Source organism: Carex rostrata, chromosome 24 (assembly GCF_964058835.1).
Source record: "Carex rostrata chromosome 24, lpCarRost1.2, whole genome shotgun sequence".
Lineage (NCBI taxonomy): Eukaryota > Viridiplantae > Streptophyta > Magnoliopsida > Poales > Cyperaceae > Carex > Carex rostrata.
In genome coordinates, this window is record NC_135941.1 from 678,522 (window position 1) to 701,754 (window position 23,233).

The window sequence follows — 23,233 nt, forward strand, 5'->3', positions numbered from 1 at the left end:
GACAAGCGTCACATCTCGGTACTTAGCCTATCAAATACCCTATTCCTTATGGTTTGTACCTAATATTCAATTTCTCAATTGCAAATACCAAATCCTAGGGTTTCATGTGATTTCGATTAAGTCCTCACAATCAATTAAAATAAAGAATAGATCATAACAAAGAACAAGAACATATAAAACAAAACTAACTAAATCATAACAAAAGTTTCAAGTACAACCCTAATCAACCCTAGAAAAGCCTTTAGCCAGTCATGGCTAAAGCACAAATGAAATCAAAAGAATAAAAGAGTTCCAAAGGAAGAAAAGAAAATAATAAAACTGGTTGATCAATGATCTCTCCTCCCTTCTTCTCTCTTCTTGCTATTCCTTGTTTTTCCTTGTTAAAACCAGAAAATTCTGCCTAAAAAAACGTCCCCTTATCTATTCTACAAGTCCCCCTTTTATACCCCTCATAAAAACTAAGAATAACTCCCTAAAAATAGCAAATTCGGGCTCTGAACCGACTTATTGCGGGCCTCAATGAGTGGAGGCAGTTAACAGACTGCGCAGAAAAATCTGGAGAGGTTATTGCGGGCCGCAATGAGTGTGCTGGAATGAAAATGCTGTGCTGGAGAAGTTATTACGGGCCGCAATAAGGTTATTGTGGACCACAATAAAGGTCCTGGAAATGCTGTATTGAAGATGGTTCTGTCTGAGTTGGTTGCGGCCCGCAATAAATTAATTGCGGTCCGCAATAAATGTGAAATCTACTCCATCTTCGTGCTGTCTTGCTCCAGATCACCCGTCTTGCTCCGTTAAGCTCCAAGCACTTGATTACCTACAAAATAAACACAACTAGAGCAGTAACTTGAACTTTTAAACATTTCTAACCTAATTAAAATTAATTCCAACAAAACTTGGCTTAATTTACATAACAAACCCTAGGTTTCAACAGATATCATTTCGGCTTATCAAACCGACATTTGTAAAAGGAGCAGCAGCTGGATCTGAATCAGAGCCAAGGCAGCAGCCAGGACCGAACCAATCTGGTCAGCAGATAGCAGTAAGAACTGAGTCACAAACAAAAGGAGAAGATCATTGTGAAGGTAAAAATGGTATTTTCAAAACTAGCATGGGTAAGTGCAATATCTCAAATTTGAGCAAAAAGAGAAAAAAATGAAGGTTGGGTCATTGACTCAGGTGCAACCGACCACATGACACATGAAAAAACTGAATTAGAAATCATGTGCACTTCACATAAAACTGGAATCATTAATGCAAATGGGGAAGTTTATCCTGTAGAAAGTGCAGGAGAAATTGTATTACCAAATCAAATAAGGATGAAAAATACACTTGTGGTTCCTTCCCTTGCAACAAAACTGATATCTGTTAGCCAACTTACAAAGGATCAAAATTGTGCTGTGCTTATGTTCCCTGATCACTGTGTAATCCAGGATATTCTCACGAAAAAGATCATTGGCCATGGTACTAGACGGGATGGGTTGTATTACTTGGATGAAGTCAAAACTGGTAGCAATTATATAGTAAGGGGATATCATATATCTACTAAGAATAAAATTTGGGTATGGCATAAAAGACTAGGTCACCCGTCTTTTGGATACATGAAAAAGCTTTTACCCGATTTATTTTTGCATTTAGATCCTAAAGATTTTGTTTGTGAAACTTGTATCCAATCTAAGAGTCATAGAACAACTTATTATAGCAGTCAAAATAAATGTAAGAATCCTTTTGATTTGATACATACAGATGTATGGGGACCATCCTCTATAATTTCCAAATCTGGTTGTAGATGGTATGTTTCATTTATTGATGATTGCTCCAGAATGACTTGGCTCTATTTACTTAAAACAAAACATGAGGTTTTCAAAGTTATTCAAGATTTTCATAAATTGGTAAAGACTCAATTTGGGAAAGAAATAAAAACCATAAGGAGCGATAATGGGACAGAATACTTGAACGAGAGGGTACAAAATTTTTTTAGAGAAAATGAGATTATTCATGAGACAACATGTGTAGGAACACCTCAGCAAAATGACATTGCCGAACGAAAAAATAGACATCTCCTTGAAATGACCCGATCATTACTACTTGAAAATAAAGTACCTCCTATGTTTTGGGATAATGCCCTTTCATTTGCTGTATACCTCTCAAATCGTACACCCACAAGTGCAAATGATTATAAAACCCCCATCCAAGTCCTATCATCTCATGTGACCATACCATCTGTCTTAAATTTGCCTCCAAAAATATTTGGGTGTGTTGCTTATATCCATATACAAAAACCATTTCGCACAAAGTTAGAACCTAGGGTTGAAAAATGTGTTTTTTTTGGGAATGGGAGCAAATCAGAAAGGTTATAAATGCTATAATCCAAGTACTAGAAAATTCTATACTACCATGGATGTTACTTTTTTAGAAAATGAGTCATTTTTTAACAAAATCCAAGATCCGGTTCAGGAGGGCAGCAGTCATGATGAACCGGACTTTGATCTAACTTTTTTATCTGATCCACTAGTAGCTGATTTAGGTCGAGGCCTAGCAGCTGATTCGGGTCCAGGCCCAGCAAATGATTCGGGTCCAGTAGCAGTGGATTCAGGTATAGGCCCAGCAGTTGATTCGGGTCCAGCAGCAGCTGATTCAGGTACAAATCAAGCAAATAACTCGGGTCCAGTAGCAGTTGACTCGGGTTTGAAAAATGATGAAGGTTCTGAGCAACAAAATTCAGCAGAAACAGGTCAGTCGGGTCATTCACCAAATGTAATTAAGCAATGGATAGATCTTACTGAGGCAATACCACGAGAGGATAACAACGAGGTATGTTCTTCTGAAACCCAGCCTAGATATCCTGTACGTGTTAATCGTGGCAAACCACCAAAAAGATACATCCCGGAAGATGGGACGAGTAAAGAAATAACATATCCAATTGCAAACTTCACCTCAACCGAAAAATTGCCACAACCATTAAAGAATTTTGCAGACCAACTATCTTCTATCGCCATACCCGAAAAATTTGAGGATGCCCTTAAAAGTAAAGAATGGACTAGAGCAATGACTATAAAAATGGAAGCCCTAGAAAAAAATTGTACATGGAAAATAGTTGATTTACCACCAGGAAAAAGAACAGTTGGTTGTAAATGGGTGTATACAATCAAGTACAATGCAGAGGGAAAAATTGAAAGATATAAAGCTAGGCTAGTGGCAAAAGGGTATACACAAACCTATGGGGTTGATTTCCAGGAAACTTTTTCTCCGGTTGCAAAATTAAATTCGGTTCGAGTTTTATTGTCCCTTGCAGCAAACTTTGACTGGCCATTACATCAATTTGATGTCAAAAATGCATTTCTTCATGGAGACTTGGAAGAAGAAATTTACATGGAGCTGCCTCCCGGTTACAACCATATTGGATCAGAAAACAAAGTGTGTAAATTAGAAAAGACATTGTATGGTTTGAAACAGTCACCAAGAGCATGGTTCGGGAGGTTCTGCAAAGCTATGAAAAACTATGGGTACAATCAAGGAGATTATGATCACACCATGTTCTTTAAAAGGACTGAAGGTAAAATTGCAATTCTCATTATCTATGTAGATGATATGATTATAACAGGCGATGACAAAGTTGAAATTGAGAAGCTTCAAATGAAGCTGTCAAAAGAATTTGAAATGAAAAATTTGGGAGGTCTAAAATATTTTCTAGGGATTGAAGTATCACGATCAAAAAAAGGTATATTTCTTTCTCAAAGAAAATATGTTCTTGATCTCTTGGCCGAAACTGGAATGTTAGATTGTAAACCGGTTAGTACCCCAATGGAACAAAATGTGAAGTTTGAGATTTGTCCTGACTAATGTCCTACGAACAAAGAAAAATACCAAAGGTTAGTTGAAAAATTAATATATCTGTCACATACTAGACCTGACATAGCTTATGCAGTGGGAGTAGTAAGTCAATTCATGCATAATCCAAGTGAAGATCACATGAGAGCTGTCACACGTATCTTACGATATCTGAAGGGGACACCCGGCAAAGGAATCTAATTTGAGAATAATGGACATACAAAGATTGAAGGATATACAGATGCAGATTGGGCAGGAAAATATCATGGATAGGAAATCAACATCGGGTTACTTTACTTTCGTTAGGGGAAACTTGGTAACATGGAGAAGTAAGAAACAGAATGTGGTCTCCTTATCTAGTGCTGAAGCCGAATTTAGAGGCATGGTGAAAGGAATTTGCGAACTATTATGGCTATGAAAATTGATTAATGAATTAGAACTGGGAACGAAAAATGATATGAAGTTGTATTGTGACAATAAGGCTGCAATTGACATTTCACATAATCCAGTGCAACATGACGGACAAAACATATAGAGGTAGACAGACACTTTATTAAAGAAAAACTTGATTCTCACGTTATTTCTCTTCCCTTTGTTAAATCAACAGAACAGGTGGCCGATGTTTTAACCAAGGCGGTAGCAACTAAACCATTTGAAGAAATGCTGGAGAAGATCAGAATGGTAGACATTTACGTACCCTCGTGAGGGGGAGTGTTAAGATTACACTCGGTTCTAGCATAACTTGGAGATCAAGCCAAATCCTTTAAAAGATCTATATCTAATCAAAAGAAGGAAAGAAGAAATTGAAGGATATCAATCATATCTAATGAAATAGGCAATAAATAGTATTTGATTATTTGTCATTAATTCTAAGGATTGGTTTCCATGTTTAGCATGATATACAAAATATTTTTGAATTGGTAAATAGGCATGTAAGAGCTGTGTAATTCAATCAAGAAAGAAAAGAAATAAAAAATAAGGGAGGGAAGGGAGATTCATGCGAGTCTTGTGTTCTTGAGTTGTTTTATTAATTTTTGACACATTCTGATATGTCGACAAATAAAACTCGCACTGATATATATATACAGATTGATCCCAAAACAATCAAAGTTTTGTACATTTTATCAGCAAGAAAAAAATTTACTATACAAGTATTGCATCCTACACAAAACATACACCTTTTAACAATCACAAATACAGACTGGTCTAAAAAATGCCATCGCAACGCTCTCTCTCTCTTGTCCATGGGGATGAGAGAGAGAGAGAAATCACCTTCACAGCGTCTGCCACACTTTAAGAAAACAGAGAGAGCGAGAGAGAGAGAGAGAGAGAAATCATCTTGAGACGTGCATATAATCTTTCAAGTACAAAAGAATGAACATCATATATTACTAATGCACAGTCTATGTTTATATCGGCACAACTTTACTAAGCATTCCTCCTCACCTCTGACCACGGCCATACAGGGATGAATATACCCTCCTAGTTCTATGCACAAGAACCAAACTTAAACCGGCTGCAACGATACATACCGACATCATGACCAAGGAGCTTGCAAAAAAGCATGTAGGTCCCTCACACTTCAACCCATTACCCTCAAGAAATGATTCCAATTTTCTAATCTGACGTCCATGTGCTTGTTTTTCCGCCTCATAATCATACAGAGTACTTGTAATAACACCAGAGAAGATCATAGAGCCAGCTGGGTTGGCTATGGTTAGAAAATTGTATATTGCGCCAAAACTTTTTAGGCCAAATAGTTCTGACGCAGTCGCTGGGATCACAGCCCAGTGGGCCCCGTAGCCTAACCCGACAAGGAGTGTGCCGATGTACATAGTACCAGGCCATGCTGTGGCAAAGAGGAAATGACCAATTGCAAGTAGAAGCTGTGCCACCGCTGTTGCGATTGGGCGTGGATATGCATGGTCCCTAATTTGAAGTTTGGTATGAGAAAAACGGTCAGAAACCCAGACAATGTTAGTGGCAGTTCTATTACAAAATAGGAAAATCAGACAACAGTACAGACTACAGACTACTACAGGTATTTTTACATGTTTTGACATGGATGATCGAACTATTCTTAATTATGTTGCCTCGCTAAATTTGAAGTTAGCAATTACAACAATATACTCGAATGCTAACATGGAGGTTTGATCAGTTTGATACCACAAACATTTTTTTTTCTTTATTAAAAAAAAACAGTTGCAAAATCATTAGAAGCAATCTTAAAGTAATTTACTTGACTGGATACTTATACTGGCATAATCTATTTTCCATTTATATACTCTATTTTCCATTTATATAAGAATTCTTTGTTGTTAATTTCACATGCACTTTTGAAGGTCGGTTTTAAGAGAAACAATTAATGGAATGGTGTGGAACCATACCATGCTACTCTAGTCCAATAACAACATGTGTCCCTGCTAATACAATAATAAAAACAAACAAAATTTAAATTCAAAGAACATTTATACCTCGCAATAATCTCCGAGAAGTACCCACCTGCAACCCGTCCTAGAAAGTTCCAGATGCTGATCATTGACACGAAAACCTTCGTATCATCAAACCCTAAGCTCTGACTCATCTGCCCAAGGTTGTCTATCACTGTCAGCCCTGATCCGGCACCCAACAACAGTGTCACAAAAATCAACCAAAAATCTGCCTTTACCAGTGCCTGCAACAGAGTGAAATCCTCCCCTCTGTGCGGGCCCGACCTTTTCTTAACTCTCACCCCTCCTCTGGCCGCTGCATAAGCAAATTTCGCATTCAACTGTGCAATTCTCTTCTTCCTTTCAGATGCCTGAAGCAGTTGCAAATGTGCCTCCTCTTGCAACTTCTCCTCTTCAGCCTCACTCAGTAAGACCTCATCTTCCGATTCTTCGACCTGCCTTTGTTTCTGCATGCTGCTGCTCTCCCCACTAGGAGGTGTATAAGTGGGGCTAATTAGTGGCTCTTCCATTGGTGATATAATGTCTAGATGAAATGTAGTGATGATTGGGATAGCAAGAGGGGTTAGGAGGAGGATAAACAAAATTATTGTTATTAAGATTACTAAACCGTGGTCTAAATCTACCAGATCTTGAACAATCATTATGCCCATGAGGTATGCCGCGAGGATCAAGCAAATGGAGTAGATGTATAAAAAATTTGACTGGTCAGATTTGCGAACTTGTCGGGGACCTTTAACGGGTCGGACTAAGAACATGAGAGCAATCGCTACCATTGATGGACCAGTTGCAACCATGAAAAGTAAGGCAGATTTATCGGGCGTGTGTATCATTGCGAAGATCTGAGTTAAGATAGCGCCACTCAGACCCGCAAACCCTTTAAGGATGCCAACAATGGGTCCACGGTTCTTGGGGAAGTTCTGTACACATGAGACTAGTGCAGCTGTGTTGTAGAACGTCTCACCATTTGTACCGATAAATATTAGAATGCACATCTGCATAAGAACAGGGAATGAAATGAGGTCAAAGAAAATGTTATTTACATGCACCGATCCCCTCAAGCAGGGGCGGAGGTGAACTTTCAAGTTATGGGGGTCAAATCTCAAAAAATTTGTATGGATGTCCATTTTATAAAATTTTCATAAAAAAACGAGGTCAATTTTATAGTATTCAAAGCATTTATTCTAAATTATACATCAAAATTGTGTCAAAATACAATTTTTAAAAAAAATGAATTGGGGTCAAAACAAATATAAAAAGTGCAGTAATGTTTGTTACAAGTTGATTTTGTATTTACCAGACAAGGCTAGCAATAGAAATCAGAGCATAGCAGTATACTGGTAAAAGTCAGAGTTCTTTTACTAAGATTTTGGGACAACTAAATATTACATTTAAGTTGAAGCCTTAAAGTCAAACATATCAATTACTTAATAGGAATTATTAATTATATAGGGATGGATTATGTATATCCCTTAACATGCAAAATAGGCCGCTAATAAGGGATCCATAAATTAGATTAAATTACATTCAGGTTCGATCATCCAACTAGGTTAAATTAAATTATACCGTTTATGTCCAATTAAATTAATAATTTATTATAGAGCAGGATCCAAATGCCTCATGTGTTTCATGTCTCATCCGTATAGACCTCATATTCTTGTTTCTCTTCTGAACCATATTAAAATGTGCTTATAAACCAAGTTTTATATGTTTTGAAAAAAAAAAAACTATTTTTTTTAGATAGGTAAAAAATCATTGTTTTTGGATGGTTCAGAATTTTCTGTAAAACAATGATTTTGTATCTATCTAAAAAGGTGGTAAAGTTTTTTCAAAAAAATATAAAATTTGGTCTCCAAGCATATTTTAATATGGAGAATATGTTGAGTAATTCAGATTGGTTGTTTGAACGTTGAAAACAAAAATAAGGATATAAGACACAAATGAGACATAAAAACACAAGACATTTGAATCCTACTCTTTATTATATTACATCATACTACTAGAATATATAGGTCCATATATGACACCTTCCCCAAAAAGAATTGCAGTGCATATCAAATTATTGACAGCATCTCCTGTCCTTTTCATTTTCATCATCAAAACTTTCTTGAAAGTATCAATTTATAGAAGACAGAGATTATCTAGATCACATGAACAATAAAAATACTAAAAGAAAATAAAACACCTCTGAGTATAACATATTAATTACTTAAAAGCAATTATTAATTATCCAGAGAACAGATTATTTATATTACCTTAAACTGCAAAAGAGCAAGCTAATTAGGTGAACAATAAATTAGATAAATTTAAGTAAAAAATTATTATAATATACTACTAAGTTAATTAAGATATACTTTTTATATGTGGTATCATACGCTAGAACAGATCTCCTTGTATATATAATACCTCACTCAAATGAGGACTGCATGCCAAATAATTGAACAACACATCCTGCCGTATCATTATCAAAAGATTTTTGATGTTATAAATTTATAGAATAAAGATCATGTGGAGCACATGAATAGTATAAATGCTAAAAATTATATTAAAAGATTGAGTGGTTTAATGGGTTTTCTCCTGAGTCAACTCTTCTATCAGTACGTAGCAATCAAAATTTCTTATATATATACATAACCTGATCATATCTAACCATTGCCATAAAACAAATGAAATTATTACCAAGTTGTTAGAACTACTCATTGGTGTGATCTTCACATATCACCTCAGAAGTTCACATAATTCATACTCATTTTATGAAATAAACAATTCCATACTGCCACCATATAATTAAGCACGTATATGTGATAATTAATATTGGAGTTATACAATTATTTTCTTAAGAAAATTCACATTTGAAGACCAAAAATATGTAAGAATTGTTCCATTGTGACCCCCATAATTTGAATTTTATTCTTGATTTTATCATTGTATATTGATATATATCAAGATCTAGTATGGACCTACTTTATAGGAATGAACACACAACTGTTTGATGTAATGTTTAAGTTTAAAAAAATGACCACAATTCTTACCGGCCATAAAGACAGAGTCGGCGACCGACCGGTAACCACGAGCCAAACCCAACCATAGCCTACAAAGTTGGCTAAGGCACCGATCAAAAGTGCAGCCCACAAGGGTATGATTCCACACAGAAATCCAGCCAAGGACCCAACACTATCTCCGAGGTCTTTCGCAACACCGATTCGTGCCAATTGCCTCTGGTTGTAACCAAGAGAGGCCTTGATCACTGGAGAAATACTCCCAAACAGGTACCCGATGCCCGCCACGGATTGCAACCACATGGCCGCAACGAAAACCAGCCACCTGTTGTTGAGAAATGCGGCTGTTCTCTCTCTCAGCTTCCCCATTTGGTGTTTCAGTGGTGTCGGTCTCACCGATTATTTAGAAAGGTGCAATCTTTATAGGTGATTTAGGAGAAGGATTTTGTTAATTGGAGCTTTTGCTAGAGATTAGTGATGGAAAGAATGAGCATTGAGTAGTTGAAGAATGAAGAAAGACCGTTGCTATTTGATATTTGGAAGGAGGCAAGAGGTGATTGGTCATTGGTGCAAGGGACATTGAGAGGAATTTTGCACGAGAGATGCTTACCTTGATTCAAAGTCACATAAATATTTTATTTCTTTTAAAGTCACATATAATATTTTATTTTGTTGAGTTGCTTTCCTCGATGTCTCCGAAGTTTTGGCCTTATGGGTATGACACAATTTTTTTTCTAGTGACAATAACAAAGTAAAAAAAAATGTATTAGAGATGAGAATAGTTTATGTTTTTTTTTTAGATTCATCTTGTCTTTACAACTATAATAATTTAAAATAAAAACATTAATGTTAAAATAAACAAATTAGAGGTTATATATATAATTTTTTTGTACAATAGTTTGTAAAAATACACCGATGTGTATATATTTTGACCGTTTATTTTTTAACTTATTAATTCATATTAAACTAAAATTATATATCGATAACTTTTTATGTGCATGTAGATCAAATAATATAAATTATATCTATGGTTTTATTTTGACATAAATATTTTAGAATTTTTATTATTAGAAAATTAACATATGCATACACATAAAATGAAAACATGTACGCTTCTAATAATAGAGACGAAGATTTTTTTTTAAATTAAGGCTTTGGGACTTCAAACAAAATTTTCCTTTACTAGAAATGAAAACATGTTTTCCATCCTAGCTCTAGGAAAAGGTGTTATCGCTATAAGCCCTTTTTTGTTAAAAATAAACAATATCAGCATTACAATAAAATATCATTAAAAGATTTACCGTTTAATTTTGAATTGAATACTAAATGAGAAATCTAGTACATTTCAGTGTTCCGATTATATTTCATATTCCAATATTAATTCATTGCATTTGGAATTTGTCAGAGAGCAAGAAAATAACGAATCGGATTTAAATAACTAATTTGGTTCAAATCAATTAGTTAATTAAGTACTAGATAAAAAACAATACTCTAACTTGTGATTTTCAACACTCTGATATTTAAGTTTCAATGTTTTTGTCTGATTCTAATTATCAATGATAATTCAAAAAATTTGTTATAATTTTAACTCTAAAGTTAGCCTAAAGTAAAAATTAAAATTTCAGAAAGGAGCAAATAAAATTTCAAAAAGAGACAAAATTGTTTCGAACCTATAAATCTCCATAAAAACTCAAAATTCAGACGACCCGTGGCTCAATGTAGGTCCGCCCCTGAACCGATTCATACATATCATTACAAAGTCAGCCAAAGAAATATAGTATAGCTGGATATTAATTTCGTGCTATAATTTGATTGGTTTCTGAGTTAATCATCGGGTTCCTAATTCTCTAATAAAATAGATAAAAGGTAAAATATGGCTGTTGGTTAGCTAAGATAACGATGGTCTTTTGCGTGCTCAAGGGTTGATATATTGATCCCGAATCAATATATTATTTAATTAACTGTCCTTTATATTGATAAAATGATAAGAAATTGGCTCTCGTTGCTCAAGGGGTGTCACATCTTTGCATGTGCAGTTGTTCCATTGTGTTTGTACGGCTCTATTTTATACTTGTTAATTTGTTATATATGAAGGAGCCAAGGAGGTAGAGAATAAAGGAAAGCCAAAGAAAGGTTTAGAAATTATTTTTATTTGATTAGGTCTCTGGTACATGCAAGATAACATAAATAGAAGTTATGTTTTTATTTTTGTTTTATTTGAACCAGTGCAGATATTATTTTAATTGCATTGTTCGGAATGGTGCTTAGCTAAGATAAAGTGTAATCCATTTATTTTATAAAATATTTTTTGTGACAAAGAATATATAGGAGCCTAGCTCCTATTTTATAGTTCTGAGAAGTAACCCCTTGACAGAAAAAAAAAAAAACAAAAACAAAAGAAGTACCAGTAAAGTTGAAAAAAGTAAAAAAGTAAAAATAAAATAAAATAAAATAAATACCAGTAAGGTTGAAAAAAGCCTGAACAGCTTCATGCTCCTCTAAACAGGCGAGTGAAATAAAAAGCAAAACAAATACCAGTAAAATTGAATAAAGCTTGAACTACTTCATGCCCCTCTAATAATCAGGCCCGTTATTCTACTCATTGAACAGGTGGATTGCTGATTCATGAGCAGCTCGACACATGTAACAAAGGCTTATGAAGCAGAAACCCTCTTTTTATTTAAATTGTCAGTTGTCAGAATACTGTTCAGCAATAATAAGTTAATAATTAACCATCCAAAAACTTTGAATCTCGGAGGCACACCCAGTCTGAACATATCAGTCAAGTGTTCAGCGCACAACATATTATGCACTGTGGCATCAGCATCCAGTGCATGTGAAAACAAGTTTTGAAGTCTCAGTTTCATGAAATGCAACCTTTTTCATCTTGTGCCTGGTAAGTTGTAATACAATGAACCAGGCTGGCTTGTCAATAGCAAACATTAACCATTGCTATTAATGCTTTCAATGGTTAATCTTGACCGGACCGTGCACATTAGTAAAATTAAATCTCAGGAATGCCTAATTCTAACGGTCCAATATCTTGTAATATATTTATTGAAGTTAGATTAATTGTATGGTTTATATAACTATGAGAAAATATTTAATAAATTGAATAATGTTATGAGAAAACATTCAAGTACAATCTTATAATGTTACGAGTTATGACTGGCTATTTTATTTTCCTGACACAATTGCTTCCTAAAATAACATTGGTATCTTCATGGACCCTTCATTATGTAGTGTTGGTAACATATTTCCTGACATATTGGGTCCACCTGATCTAATCAGTTGGGACCGAACTACATGGGTCCAGAAACCCAATCTGATTTGAAAGAGAAGGTAGCATAATTGGTTAGAAAAAAGTTCTAGAGTTGTTATACTCAAAGATAGAGAGTTCGATTTCCTCTCACGACTTCGCAGCTTTTGCGAAAGCTTTCAAAAAAAAAGAAAAGAAACCCAACCCGATTAAGCTACATTTGAGAATTGATACCTCAGTAAGATTTACTTGTGAAACAAAATTCCCACAAAATATTAGTTCGTATATATTAATAAAATAGTCTTGGTTATTTAGTGCAAAATATCTTAAATTCCTAACATAGATTACATTTGCAAATGCTTATATAAAATAATGTTGTATTTCAGAATTATCCAAAAACAATTCTAAAAAAATAAATAATTGTTCTGAAAATATTTTGCAAATTTGACACAACAATAGTTTAGAAGTCTTTAATATACTTAATTAAATTTAAGTTAACATTTCACTAAGTTCAGAGATCTCCAAATATTTAAGGTTAATAGTTATTTCCATATTGGCATTTAAATTATTGTGTTAATAACTATGTGTAAAAGACAAGCTCATAGTTTTCTAAGTATATAATATATGTATTAACTTTTGATATTGCAATACGGAACATAATAATTTTAATTTAATATTAGCCCACATATTTTCTATAAAAAAAAAGCTTGTTATGAAAAATCTGAACTTGCAAAATATCACATCATTTTGTTTATTTCCAACTTCCAAGGGTCTCATTTGGTTTCAGTGGGCTCCGCTTATGGACCAATTAAGGACCATGTTCTACCGAATCAAAGAAAATTGACTTCACATGAAATCAATCGGAGTCCCCAGTCCCGACTGAAACAAAACCCAAAAACAGATTCTCGAACCCTCTCGCCGTTCCTCAAGGCGGCTCTTGTCATGGCCAACAACCCAACAGATTCCGACCTAATCGGTCGCCTCTCTAATCTTCCCGACGCGTTGCTTATGACAATCACCTCCTTCCTCCCCACTCCTGTCGCCGCTCGCACCTCCGTCCTCTGCCGCCGCTTCCGCCACCTATGGTAGGCCTCTCCCTCCCTTGCTCTCATCAGCTACAACCTTCCTGAACCCCGACCTGAAAACTTCATTGCCATGGCCAAATGTGCGCTGCTTGGTCGCAATCTCTCTCACCCCCTCCACAGCTTTGCTGAGTAAGAAATGTTCCTCTAAGAGGTAAACTCATTTTCATTGCTTTGCTTGTGTTAATAATTTTTGTTGCAGCTAAATATCCTAGCCGTGTGTTGTGTTGACATGGCTTGGTTCATTATGTTTGAAGCATGTTGTCAAAAGCAATACTTCAAATGCTTTTGTTTTTGGCTCACTCTTATGTAAAGTTAGGACTCGAATTGGGCATATGCATGCAGGTTGATGTGAAATGTGTTTATTTTTGCTTATTTTTATGTTGGTCCATGGTGATATTTAGTTTTCTTAGACAAAACCATTCATCAACTGAGTTATTTTTCCACCTATTTATTTCGGTTGAAGTTTCACTTTATTTTAATAGTTTAACAAGATATACCAAAATGAAGGCGATGAAAAAAAAACTGGATGATGTAATGCTTCACATTTGGTTCTTGCTTAGATCTGATAGTACGAAATTGGTTTTTGGTAATTTAGACTTCATTTTTTTTTTCTCATATCCTGATTTTAGATGCTGAAGCTTGTCTGATAGTGGACAATTTCGTACCCAAGTTGTTGATATTTCCTTTTCCCTTCTGTGATTTAGTATATAGTTATATTATAATTCTGATTGTAGTTCAAAACTTATCTCATCTCTTTTATTTGAGAGAAATAGTGATTTAGTGAGATTTAGACAGGAATTCAATGCAAACCTTGGATACGTTTTGGTTCTTTGTCCTCGTGTACCATTTTGCACGTGCAATGCAAGGTACAAGCCCAGAAAGGAAGTATAAAGGATTTGTTCTGGTACCAAGGGTACCAGTTTTGATTCTAGAGTGGTAGTAATGTTAAACTTTCTACTGGTAAGCATATTATATGACCAATTTTACAAGAGCACTGTTCACTTCTAACAGTGATGTCGTAATTTGTACCGGTAAGCAAGTTATTTGACCAATTTTGAGCTCATTTTTAGAATTTTCTTTGTGTCTATGATACCCCAAATTAAGGTGTACATGGGCTAATTTTTCAGACCTCTAATTTGTTGTAGGTCAATTATGGATGTACTTGTGGAAGAAACTTGTGCATTTGGTGGCAATGAGGGCAAGGGTCTTTATGGGAAGAGCATAGCCACTGCACCAAACCGTTCAATTCCCCTCACATTATGTGAAGTTTCTAGCTCTGATGATGACAATACCACGACCTAACAACAAATTGATGATTTCAGCAACCCTGAATTTCATGTGATGGCAGATAATGTTGAGGTAGTTCATGAGTCGGTCAATCCCTCGCCAAATGTGCCGATTTCAGAGCCAGTCGATCCCATGCCAAATGTGCCAGTTTATGAGCCAATTCATGTACCTTCTTCACAGAATAGTAAGAGAGGTAACAACTCGGGTGATCAGTCTTCACGATGTACCAAACAGAAACAAAGCATTAACCGTATGGATGAATTTGCAGAGAGATTCCTTTGCCAGCAGCAACAAAGAAACTGAGCTGATTGCTCAATTGGGCCAAGCAAATAGTGTACATGAGCAGGTTTTGAACAAGCTACAATCCTTGGCATTACCACCAGCAATTCACGTGGATATGAAGTTGAGTTTGGTCAATTCTTGGATAAGAAGCTGTTTTATTAAAGAAGATGATAATGAACGCTTGATGATTTTTGTCAACTGTGTAGTTGAATTGTTTCGGTCTGGTCAACTACCTCTGAACTCCTAACCAGTCCAAATACACTCTATAGATTTGAGCTGCTTTTGTTAAGTAGGTTTATGTTATTTTGACTTTTGTTTATATGGCATAATTTATTATAGTAACTTGTAGTTCGAATTTGGCTCACAATATACTTTACATCATACTTGGTGATTATGTTTTTCAATTATGGTGTACTATGCATTGAACGCTAATTATATGTAATTGTGTCGAATTTCTAAAATCACTTTTTACTTTATTATGTTATGTGACTGTTATACTAATATATATTAAGTTCTTCTAGTTATTTGTTGCATTTTTACTTTATTATGTTATGTCATATGTGACTGTTGTACTATTATTAATTAAGCTCTTCCAATTATTTTCAATTATAATATTTTTGTTTGTATTTTTTTATTTATTAATATGCATATGCTTTCTAGTAGGCAATGTATTGATGTGTGGAGATAGTTAAGTTTTGGCAAATTGTATGAATAGATGCATTGTAATATTCATGTTTGGAAATTTGTTTTACAATTTTGAATTTATAAAAAAATATGTTAATTTCCTTATAAATTTGTTTCGAAATTGTCCTCCCTCTTTTATAATACTTAATCATGATTTGAATAAAAATGGGATAATGGAACAGCTATACTTAATAGTTAGAATTGAGTCTACACTAAATTGTATAGGATAATCCTATAACCCTTGTAAACTATGACCACCTAAATCTGATAACAAAGAAAATTACCATCCATTGTGTGCAAAATTAAATATAGAGATCTCTACAAAGGTATTAAATACACAGCAAAGAAAATTAAGTCTCCTTGTGATAAAAAATAAGTTTGACTGTATGTTTATATTGCTAGATGTTCTTCCCATCCGTAGTCGAACTACATGTTTTTAAATAGAAAGGATAGTTTGATCTTTAACATGATATCTCATGTAACAACACATATTTTATTCAATTTAAACTAATTCATTGCTCTAAACTGCCCACCTTCATCAACTTGATGTGAATAATCGACTTCTTACATGGCAGATTACAAGAAATTGTGTACTTTAGTCAACCTCCAGTTTCATTGATCCTTCTTTTCTTAATCATGTTTGGATGCTTAAAAAGACAATCTAGGGCATTAAACAAGCACCTTGTGCAATGATTTTCTCGTCTCAATACATTTTTTTAAAACTAGCTTCATTTCCTCCAAGTATGATCCCTTTTTACATATACTTCGCTCAGACCATAATATCACCTATTTTTACTTCTTTATGTTGTTGATGTTATCATCACTGGTAATAAATCCTCTTTTGTTTGCAAATTACATTGGCCTTTATATCCTTTGTTTCGAGTTCATTGGACAAGAATGTTAGCTTCGCTCTACTGCTAGTTGAAATTTGAAGGGAATACATTCAATTTGTTTTTATTATGTGATGCAAAGGGGCTAGGTTTCTTGCCAATTGTATCCTTTTTCTATGTCTTTCCAAATTCTCATACTGACTATACAAATATACATTTCCCAAGTTCACTGGTTGGGCAACAGAAAGGAAAAGGAAACATTGGGCATCAATGCTGCCGCGTAATGCTAATGTTAATTACCACTATGCTCATTACAGAAATCTCCATTTGGAAGAGGATAGTATAGAATTCGAATTCATGAAGTATCTTAGCAAGAAATGTACCTCTAAGAGACAAGCTATGTCATGTTGACATGTTTTTGTTTTTGGCTCACTCTTATGTCAAGTTAGATCAAATTTGGGCATGCATGTAGGCTTGTAGCTTGATGCGCAATGTGTTTATATTGTTATGTTGGTTCTTGGTGATATTTCTGTTAAATAAAATTATAAATCTAGCAAGTTATATTCCCACTGATAAAATTATAACTCAGCTTAAGTTTCACTTTTAACAGTTTTACAAGATATACCAAAACAAAAGAGAGAAAGCATAAAAAAGGGGGGATGAAATGCTTTACATTTGCGTACTGTTTAATTTATGCTGACAAAGAAATAGCTAGATGTCAGGCGTTCTGAAGATGTCTATTGATATATGAAAAAACTTTGGCAAACAAATAGCTAAAGAACCTGTTAAACAACTACTCAGAAATACTGACCTGAAACTTCCCTCTTCTATAGTATTCCTTAGTTAACAATACACTATACAATTGCTGTTTTAAGTCTAACTGTTCAGAAATATTTGTAGTAACTGCAGATGTGTAATTAGTTGTATAACTGTGCGGCAAGTGACAAAATTACTAAAGCAGGGATTGTGCCTAATTTAATGCAGGTCATGTAAACCTTTCCATAATAAGTTAAGGACCAAATTATATCAATTAAACCTCCTAAAATGTGGAAAAAGACCAACGGGTAAGCTTCTTAGATAAATTAAGCTTTGATAACTTAAGTTATGAAACTAAAAAATGTTCAAGGCTATAGTTTACAATGAGACCGAATCATCTGCCCCCCGGGGGGCAGGAAATTCCTGCCCCCAGAGTCTCTGCGGGTGGGGTCCATTTAAAAACAGTAACAATAGTTAAACCCTTAAACAGTAATTGGTCCCACTCCGCAGAGACTCTGGGGGCAGGAATTTCCTGCCCCCCGGGGGGCAGACGATTCGGTTTCGTTTACAATACTTTTCTCACAGTAGGTTATAGACCTCACCTGCCATTCTCTGATCCAATCAGTCCCTTATCTACTAGTTCACTTCCCAATGGAAACCAAACTTGGCATAAGGGCTTTTATCGTAATTCCTCCTTATCAGTTGTTGTATTGTGGTAACTAACACAACAGTCTTTTGAAGTTCTTCTAATGTTCACTTGGCACATAGTCTAATTAAGAAAGAGGTTATTCAACTTAAATGATCCAAAATAAAAAAATTAATGGGAGATGCCAGTATACGACATGCTACTATCAAAGCAGGTCGGGTACAGGGAAAACACTAAGATTAAGGAGGCCGTGATTTAATTTTAAAAATTAATGGAAAATGCCCAAAATTTCAATAATGTTAAGAGTTGTACAGTTTAGCAGGTGCTTACTGAAAATTTTGCATCTGACAGAAGTTGTCATAAAGAGTATCAATGTCACAATTCTTCCTTTGTAATTAATTTGACAATAATTAACATATTTTTGCTTATTCATCTATTTATTCTCAGACTAGTTGCCTCACTATATTTGTTAATCCCAATTATGGAACTTAAAAGGTTGCAATAAAGGTATGAAGGAAATGACTAAAATAAATAACGTGGGCATTTGTTAATTTTTTTGTTTTAATTGAGGATATGAATAAAAATTCGGAGAGGACTTTCTACAATGAAAATTTCACAAGGTTTTGCATCCTCTAATTTGCAGTGCATACTCAAACCCGTGAAGAATCCCGACCGTCCATTACGAATCTTAAAACTGTCTGCTTCCTATAATTTAATGAAAATAAGTGGTTATTCCTTTTTTTTTCCTAATGAAAATGCGCAAGATGAATCATTTTCTATGTGTGTATTTTTTTGGTGTGTATTTCGAAATAATATTATTTTTGTCTAATATTTGTTTCCATACTATGATAGAATTGAGTTTAATATTAAATATATTTAACAATTGTTGTAATGATTTTATCATTCTTTTTAGGCATTGGACCCCAGAATTTATAATCTTGTTTTATATTTAACCCCTAACAAAAAAAAAGAGAGAAAAGAAGATCGGAACAGAAAAAAAAAAAAAAAAAAAAAAGGAGGACAAGAAAAGCAAATCATAAAACAAAGAAATGATGACAAATAGAAAAAAGGAAAGAAAAGGAAGTGAAAGACTGAATTCCAGACAGGCGGGACCCTTGGAGAAAGTAAGATAAAACGGACATGGGCTTCCTTTATTATATTACAGATCTATAGTTTAATGTGTTATTGCTATCTAACTTATTTGTAAATTTGAAGTTTCTCGGCCCATTAATTGGCCCAATTTTATTTCGCATCCATATTATGAATTAGATCATGAGTAGATGGACAAATAATAAAGATACCTCTCCAGTTGCCAGGACTTGATGGTTTCTTACAGATCGGACGGATGTGGTTTTTTCTGGCAACAAGTCTGGCTCGATCTCGGCCGAGTGATCTGTCGGAATCAACAAATGGATTGCGGATTCCCTGAAGTAACTCAGATTTTAAGTTTAAATCCGGTCCAATTCGGTCCGAAGTGGAATGTAAGGGCTGCTTTAATAATCGTATTTAAACTATAGTATATGACTAGTTATAATGATGAAAAGTTAAAGTTTGAACGAGATTCAAATCAAACGGACTAAAGTTCATGTCAAAAAACTGTGCCTTGATATCATTCAAGTACATCGAGAGATATGAACTCTGTCTAGTTGCAAAAAAAAAAATGATAATTTATTATAATCCTCGGATATAATTATAAAAAAAAGTGTTCATTGGTCTGTAAAATATAATAATTTACCTTTACAGTATGCTTGTATTTTGTGTTCAAGAAACTCTATAAAATTTTATGATTGTGAAAGTTGTTGACATTATGACCAATAAAAAGTTCGTAGTCCGTGAAACAATCGGGACTCGAATTTGACTAGATCTCTAACATGTCGTATGTTACTTGTTCAAGCTATAAACGAATTAGTATGCTACTAGTTCGGTCCAGAATTAATGAGTTTGAGCTGGACCTAGCTTGGCCCAAAAAATTTGTAACATTTTTTTTTCTTCTTAAAACAAGTTCAGCCAGGGCCAGCAAGCTAAACAAGTCAACTTGGTCTAGCTTGCTTTTGACTCGTCATGATTATAAGCTCGTAGTTAAGCTCTTCTTCTAAATCTCAGTTCATTCGGCTCACTCAGTTGATGTGACAAATTGATTGCGAGCTAGGTCTAGTTCGTGATGAGCCAGCTCATTGCCATCCCCAATTTGCACATTGCATACATATTGTACTACTGTCATGAGAAAATTGTTCGAAATAAATTTAATAATAGATATAAAAAATTGGATTTTTTTTTCTTTTTTTTTAATTAAAGATAAAAATTAATGGAAAAAAAACCTATAGCCATCATGTTATGACTTAGCGTACTGAGTTCTGTAAAAAATATTCATGTCAATTTTTTTGTTCTTTCTCAAGTATAAATATATTTGTTTCGTTCATTATATTCATAAAAAATGTAATAATTTACATTTACACGATATTTGTATTTCGCGTTTTAAAAAAAAATTAAAAAATTAAAAAATTTGTTTTTAAACTTGTTGGCACATCCACGTGCATGATATTCTATTGTCATGAGAAAAATATTCAGAATAAATTTAATAATAGATAAAAAAAATTGGTTATTTTATTTTTTGATTTGAAGATAAAATTTACGACATGCATGCCTCATTGTTTATTAGATGGAGAAAAAGACAGAAAACAATACCCGAAAGTCACTTAATTGTTTCATTCTAGCTGTTTGTTAAATCAAACTATCTTAAATTAACATCCTTTATTGTTAAGGGTTAGGCTTAAAATTCATAAATATTTTTTTATGAAATGCTTATGCATTATTTTAAAGTTTCTAAATTTACTTTCATTTTGACTAATTAATGTTACACTTAGGGCACCACTAATTACTCAAAAAAATGAAAATAATTGCAATTAAAAGTAAATAAATGAATTTAGAGAAATTTGACACGCGGGATGATAACGGAGTTCGGCAAAAAGCCTACATCTCCGGGGCGTCACAACCTCTTCTCGATGCGCCTTTCTATACTCAATGAGAAATGTTTACAACTTGTGAACCGATGAGCCCTTACAACCAAGGGAAGTCACACGGCTAACTAGAGATGAGAGCCGGCGAGCCCTTACAACCAAGGAAAGTCACAAGGACAACTCAAGAAGAGAACGAAGTCTTTAAATCAATGTTCGCAAGATAAACACTCAAAAACTCACTCTAATCTAATCTAACTCAAGATTAGTGAAGTGGATTTGAGGTTGTTTGACGGATATTGAAGTTTTAAGCTCTCACAACAATAGAGAAACTCAAGCTCACAGGGATCTGGTTTTTTGAAATTTGGGGCGGCTGAGTTCAAGTGGGGAAGAGACCCCACAGCTCTATTTATAGAGACAGCTCCAGAAAGAGCAATTTGACTTAAAACGTTACAGACGTTTGTTAAAACGTTACAACGTTTTAGTTCAAAATACGATTTAGGGTTTTCAATTTTCTGTGAGCTCAGTAAAACGTTACCAACGATTGTAAAACGTTATGTAACGTTTTGCACTGTAAAAACTTGATCAAAATCAGGAATTACTAAAGTTTGAAAATTAATTAAAACCTTACCAACGTTTTAAAATGTTACAGCTTTTTCCACAAACGTTATGACTTTTTAAAACGTTACAGCCATAACTTTTTAAAACGTTACAGCAACGTTTTCGATTTCTTTGACTTTGATCGAGTTGTTTCAAAGTATTTTCTTAAGGTATAATCGTTATAATGTTTTACAAACGTTACCAACATTTTTATCCTGTTGAAACAACATCAAAAATACTTTACCAAGTTTAAAATATTACAAATTAAATTCTTGATAAATATCTTCATGATTTCTTCAGTTCAAGCATTCTACATTGCAATTCCAATTCGGCTTGAATCTACATAATTCTAAAATATAAGAAATCATAAAATTCAATAATTGTATGTTTTGCAAATTAGTCAAATAGACAAAAAAGATTATTGCTAGAACAACAATTAATATATGTTTCAATATTATTCATGATAATTCATGATTATTCATTTTGTTTTAATGTTTTAGTAGTTGTTGCAATTTATGATTACACTTTATGATTTTATAAAGAATAAATTAGTATTTTATAAATTCAAATGAGTTTTAATAGTATTTTATAAGATTGTTTATAAACTCTATGCTGACCAAATGACTAACTCAAATTATTGCTCCCTTTTAATTTATTGTTTATATGATTTACTATAAACTATAAAATTAGTTTACTGTTTATATGGTTGTGGTTTTTTTTTAGAGATCTGATATTCATTTGTGAAGTTTTAGTTTTTTTTTTGTTTAGTAGGGTATATGTCAAAAAAATAAAATATTTGATATATTTACGAGTGATGTCGTAACTCTTTATAACTTTGATTTGATTTGTCAGTTGGATATTAAAAGTCTAAAGATAACACTAAATAAGCACTTGGCCTTGATTCAAAAATTTTCAAGCTCTGACAGCTTGTTGATTTTCTTCTCTATATTTCTGATACTAAAACAGTAGTTTAGAGTTACTAAAATATGTTCAAACCTCAAATTAGATCTCTGTCCATGCAAAAAGCATCCTAGACTGTCCTCTGGTATGGTACCAAGTCCAAACTCAGTAAGCAAGCATTAAGCAAAGGCCCCTGGTATAGTGCAATGCACTAAAAACATCAAATTTGACCTCTATTGATAAATCAGTAAGTCTGGACTAATACAGAGACCAAAATGAAAAAGTGATTACACCAGCATGTAGAGCATTAAAAAATACACAGAATTGACACAAATTTCAATTTATTTGGATTTTTCTGCAGTTAGTTATGAATTTTCGAAGTTCAGTTTTTGAAAAAACTTTAAACAGTCATAATTTTGGCTAGAAAAGTCGGATTTGCACATATGACCACTTTTCGGAAGGGGGGGGGGACGAGACGGATCCGAATATCGCCCGGAAAATATCTCCGGGCATCCGAAGTATCAGAATTTTAAAAAATGTCATTTAGTGCCTCAAAAATTCAATTTAAGTTTTCGTTCAACGGTAGACGTATAACGATCGGTATTTTGTTTAGGTAAAAGCCTAAGAGATTATTCAAGAATTATCCATATAATTATTTTAAAATGTATTTACT

The 23,233-nt window shown here is 33.9% G+C and overlaps 2 protein-coding genes across 3 annotated transcripts in view; one reads left to right on the plus strand and one right to left on the minus strand.

Annotated features, from left to right (window-relative positions):
* Positions 1–15,696, plus strand: part of LOC144575922 (FBD-associated F-box protein At5g38590-like) — a 32,188-nt gene extending 16,492 nt beyond the window's left edge. Inside the window, exon 4 of the mRNA XM_078326178.1 lies at positions 14,767–15,696. Within this exon, the coding sequence (XP_078182304.1) occupies positions 14,767–14,923 (157 nt within the window). The 3' untranslated portion in view covers positions 14,924–15,696. The remainder of the gene's footprint in view (positions 1–14,766) is intronic.
* Positions 4,974–9,857, minus strand: LOC144575866 (protein NUCLEAR FUSION DEFECTIVE 4-like). 2 transcript variants are annotated; one of them, XR_013518543.1, is made up of 4 exons: positions 9,311–9,833; positions 6,306–7,273; positions 5,224–5,760; positions 4,974–5,122 (listed from the first exon to the last, which is right to left on the minus strand). XR_013518543.1 is itself a non-coding variant. In XM_078326115.1 (3 exons), the coding sequence occupies exons 1-3, from the start codon at positions 9,644–9,646 to the stop codon at positions 5,274–5,276; spliced, it is 1,791 nt and encodes a 596-aa protein (XP_078182241.1). In that variant the 5' UTR covers positions 9,647–9,857; the 3' UTR covers positions 4,974–5,273. The 2 variants fall into 2 exon arrangements, 1 of the variants encoding a protein (XP_078182241.1); XM_078326115.1 differs by having other exon boundaries at positions 4,974–5,760; positions 9,311–9,857.
* Positions 15,697–23,233: the final 7,537 nt, after the last annotated feature.

What these genes read in the sequence shown, in the direction of transcription:
- LOC144575866 (XM_078326115.1), bottom strand. Translation starts at nt 9,646, where the DNA reads ATGGGGAAGCTGAGAGAGAGAACAGCCGCATTTCTCAACAACAGGTGG. An exon ending in CGACTCTGTCTTTATGGCCG is followed by an intron (nt 7,274 to 9,310) that starts GTAAGAATTGTG and finishes GTTCTTATGCAG; the next exon opens with ATGTGCATTCTAATATTTAT. An exon ending in TTCTCGGAGATTATTGCGAG is followed by an intron (nt 5,761 to 6,305) that starts GTATAAATGTTC and finishes ACTTCAAATTAG; the next exon opens with GGACCATGCATATCCACGCC.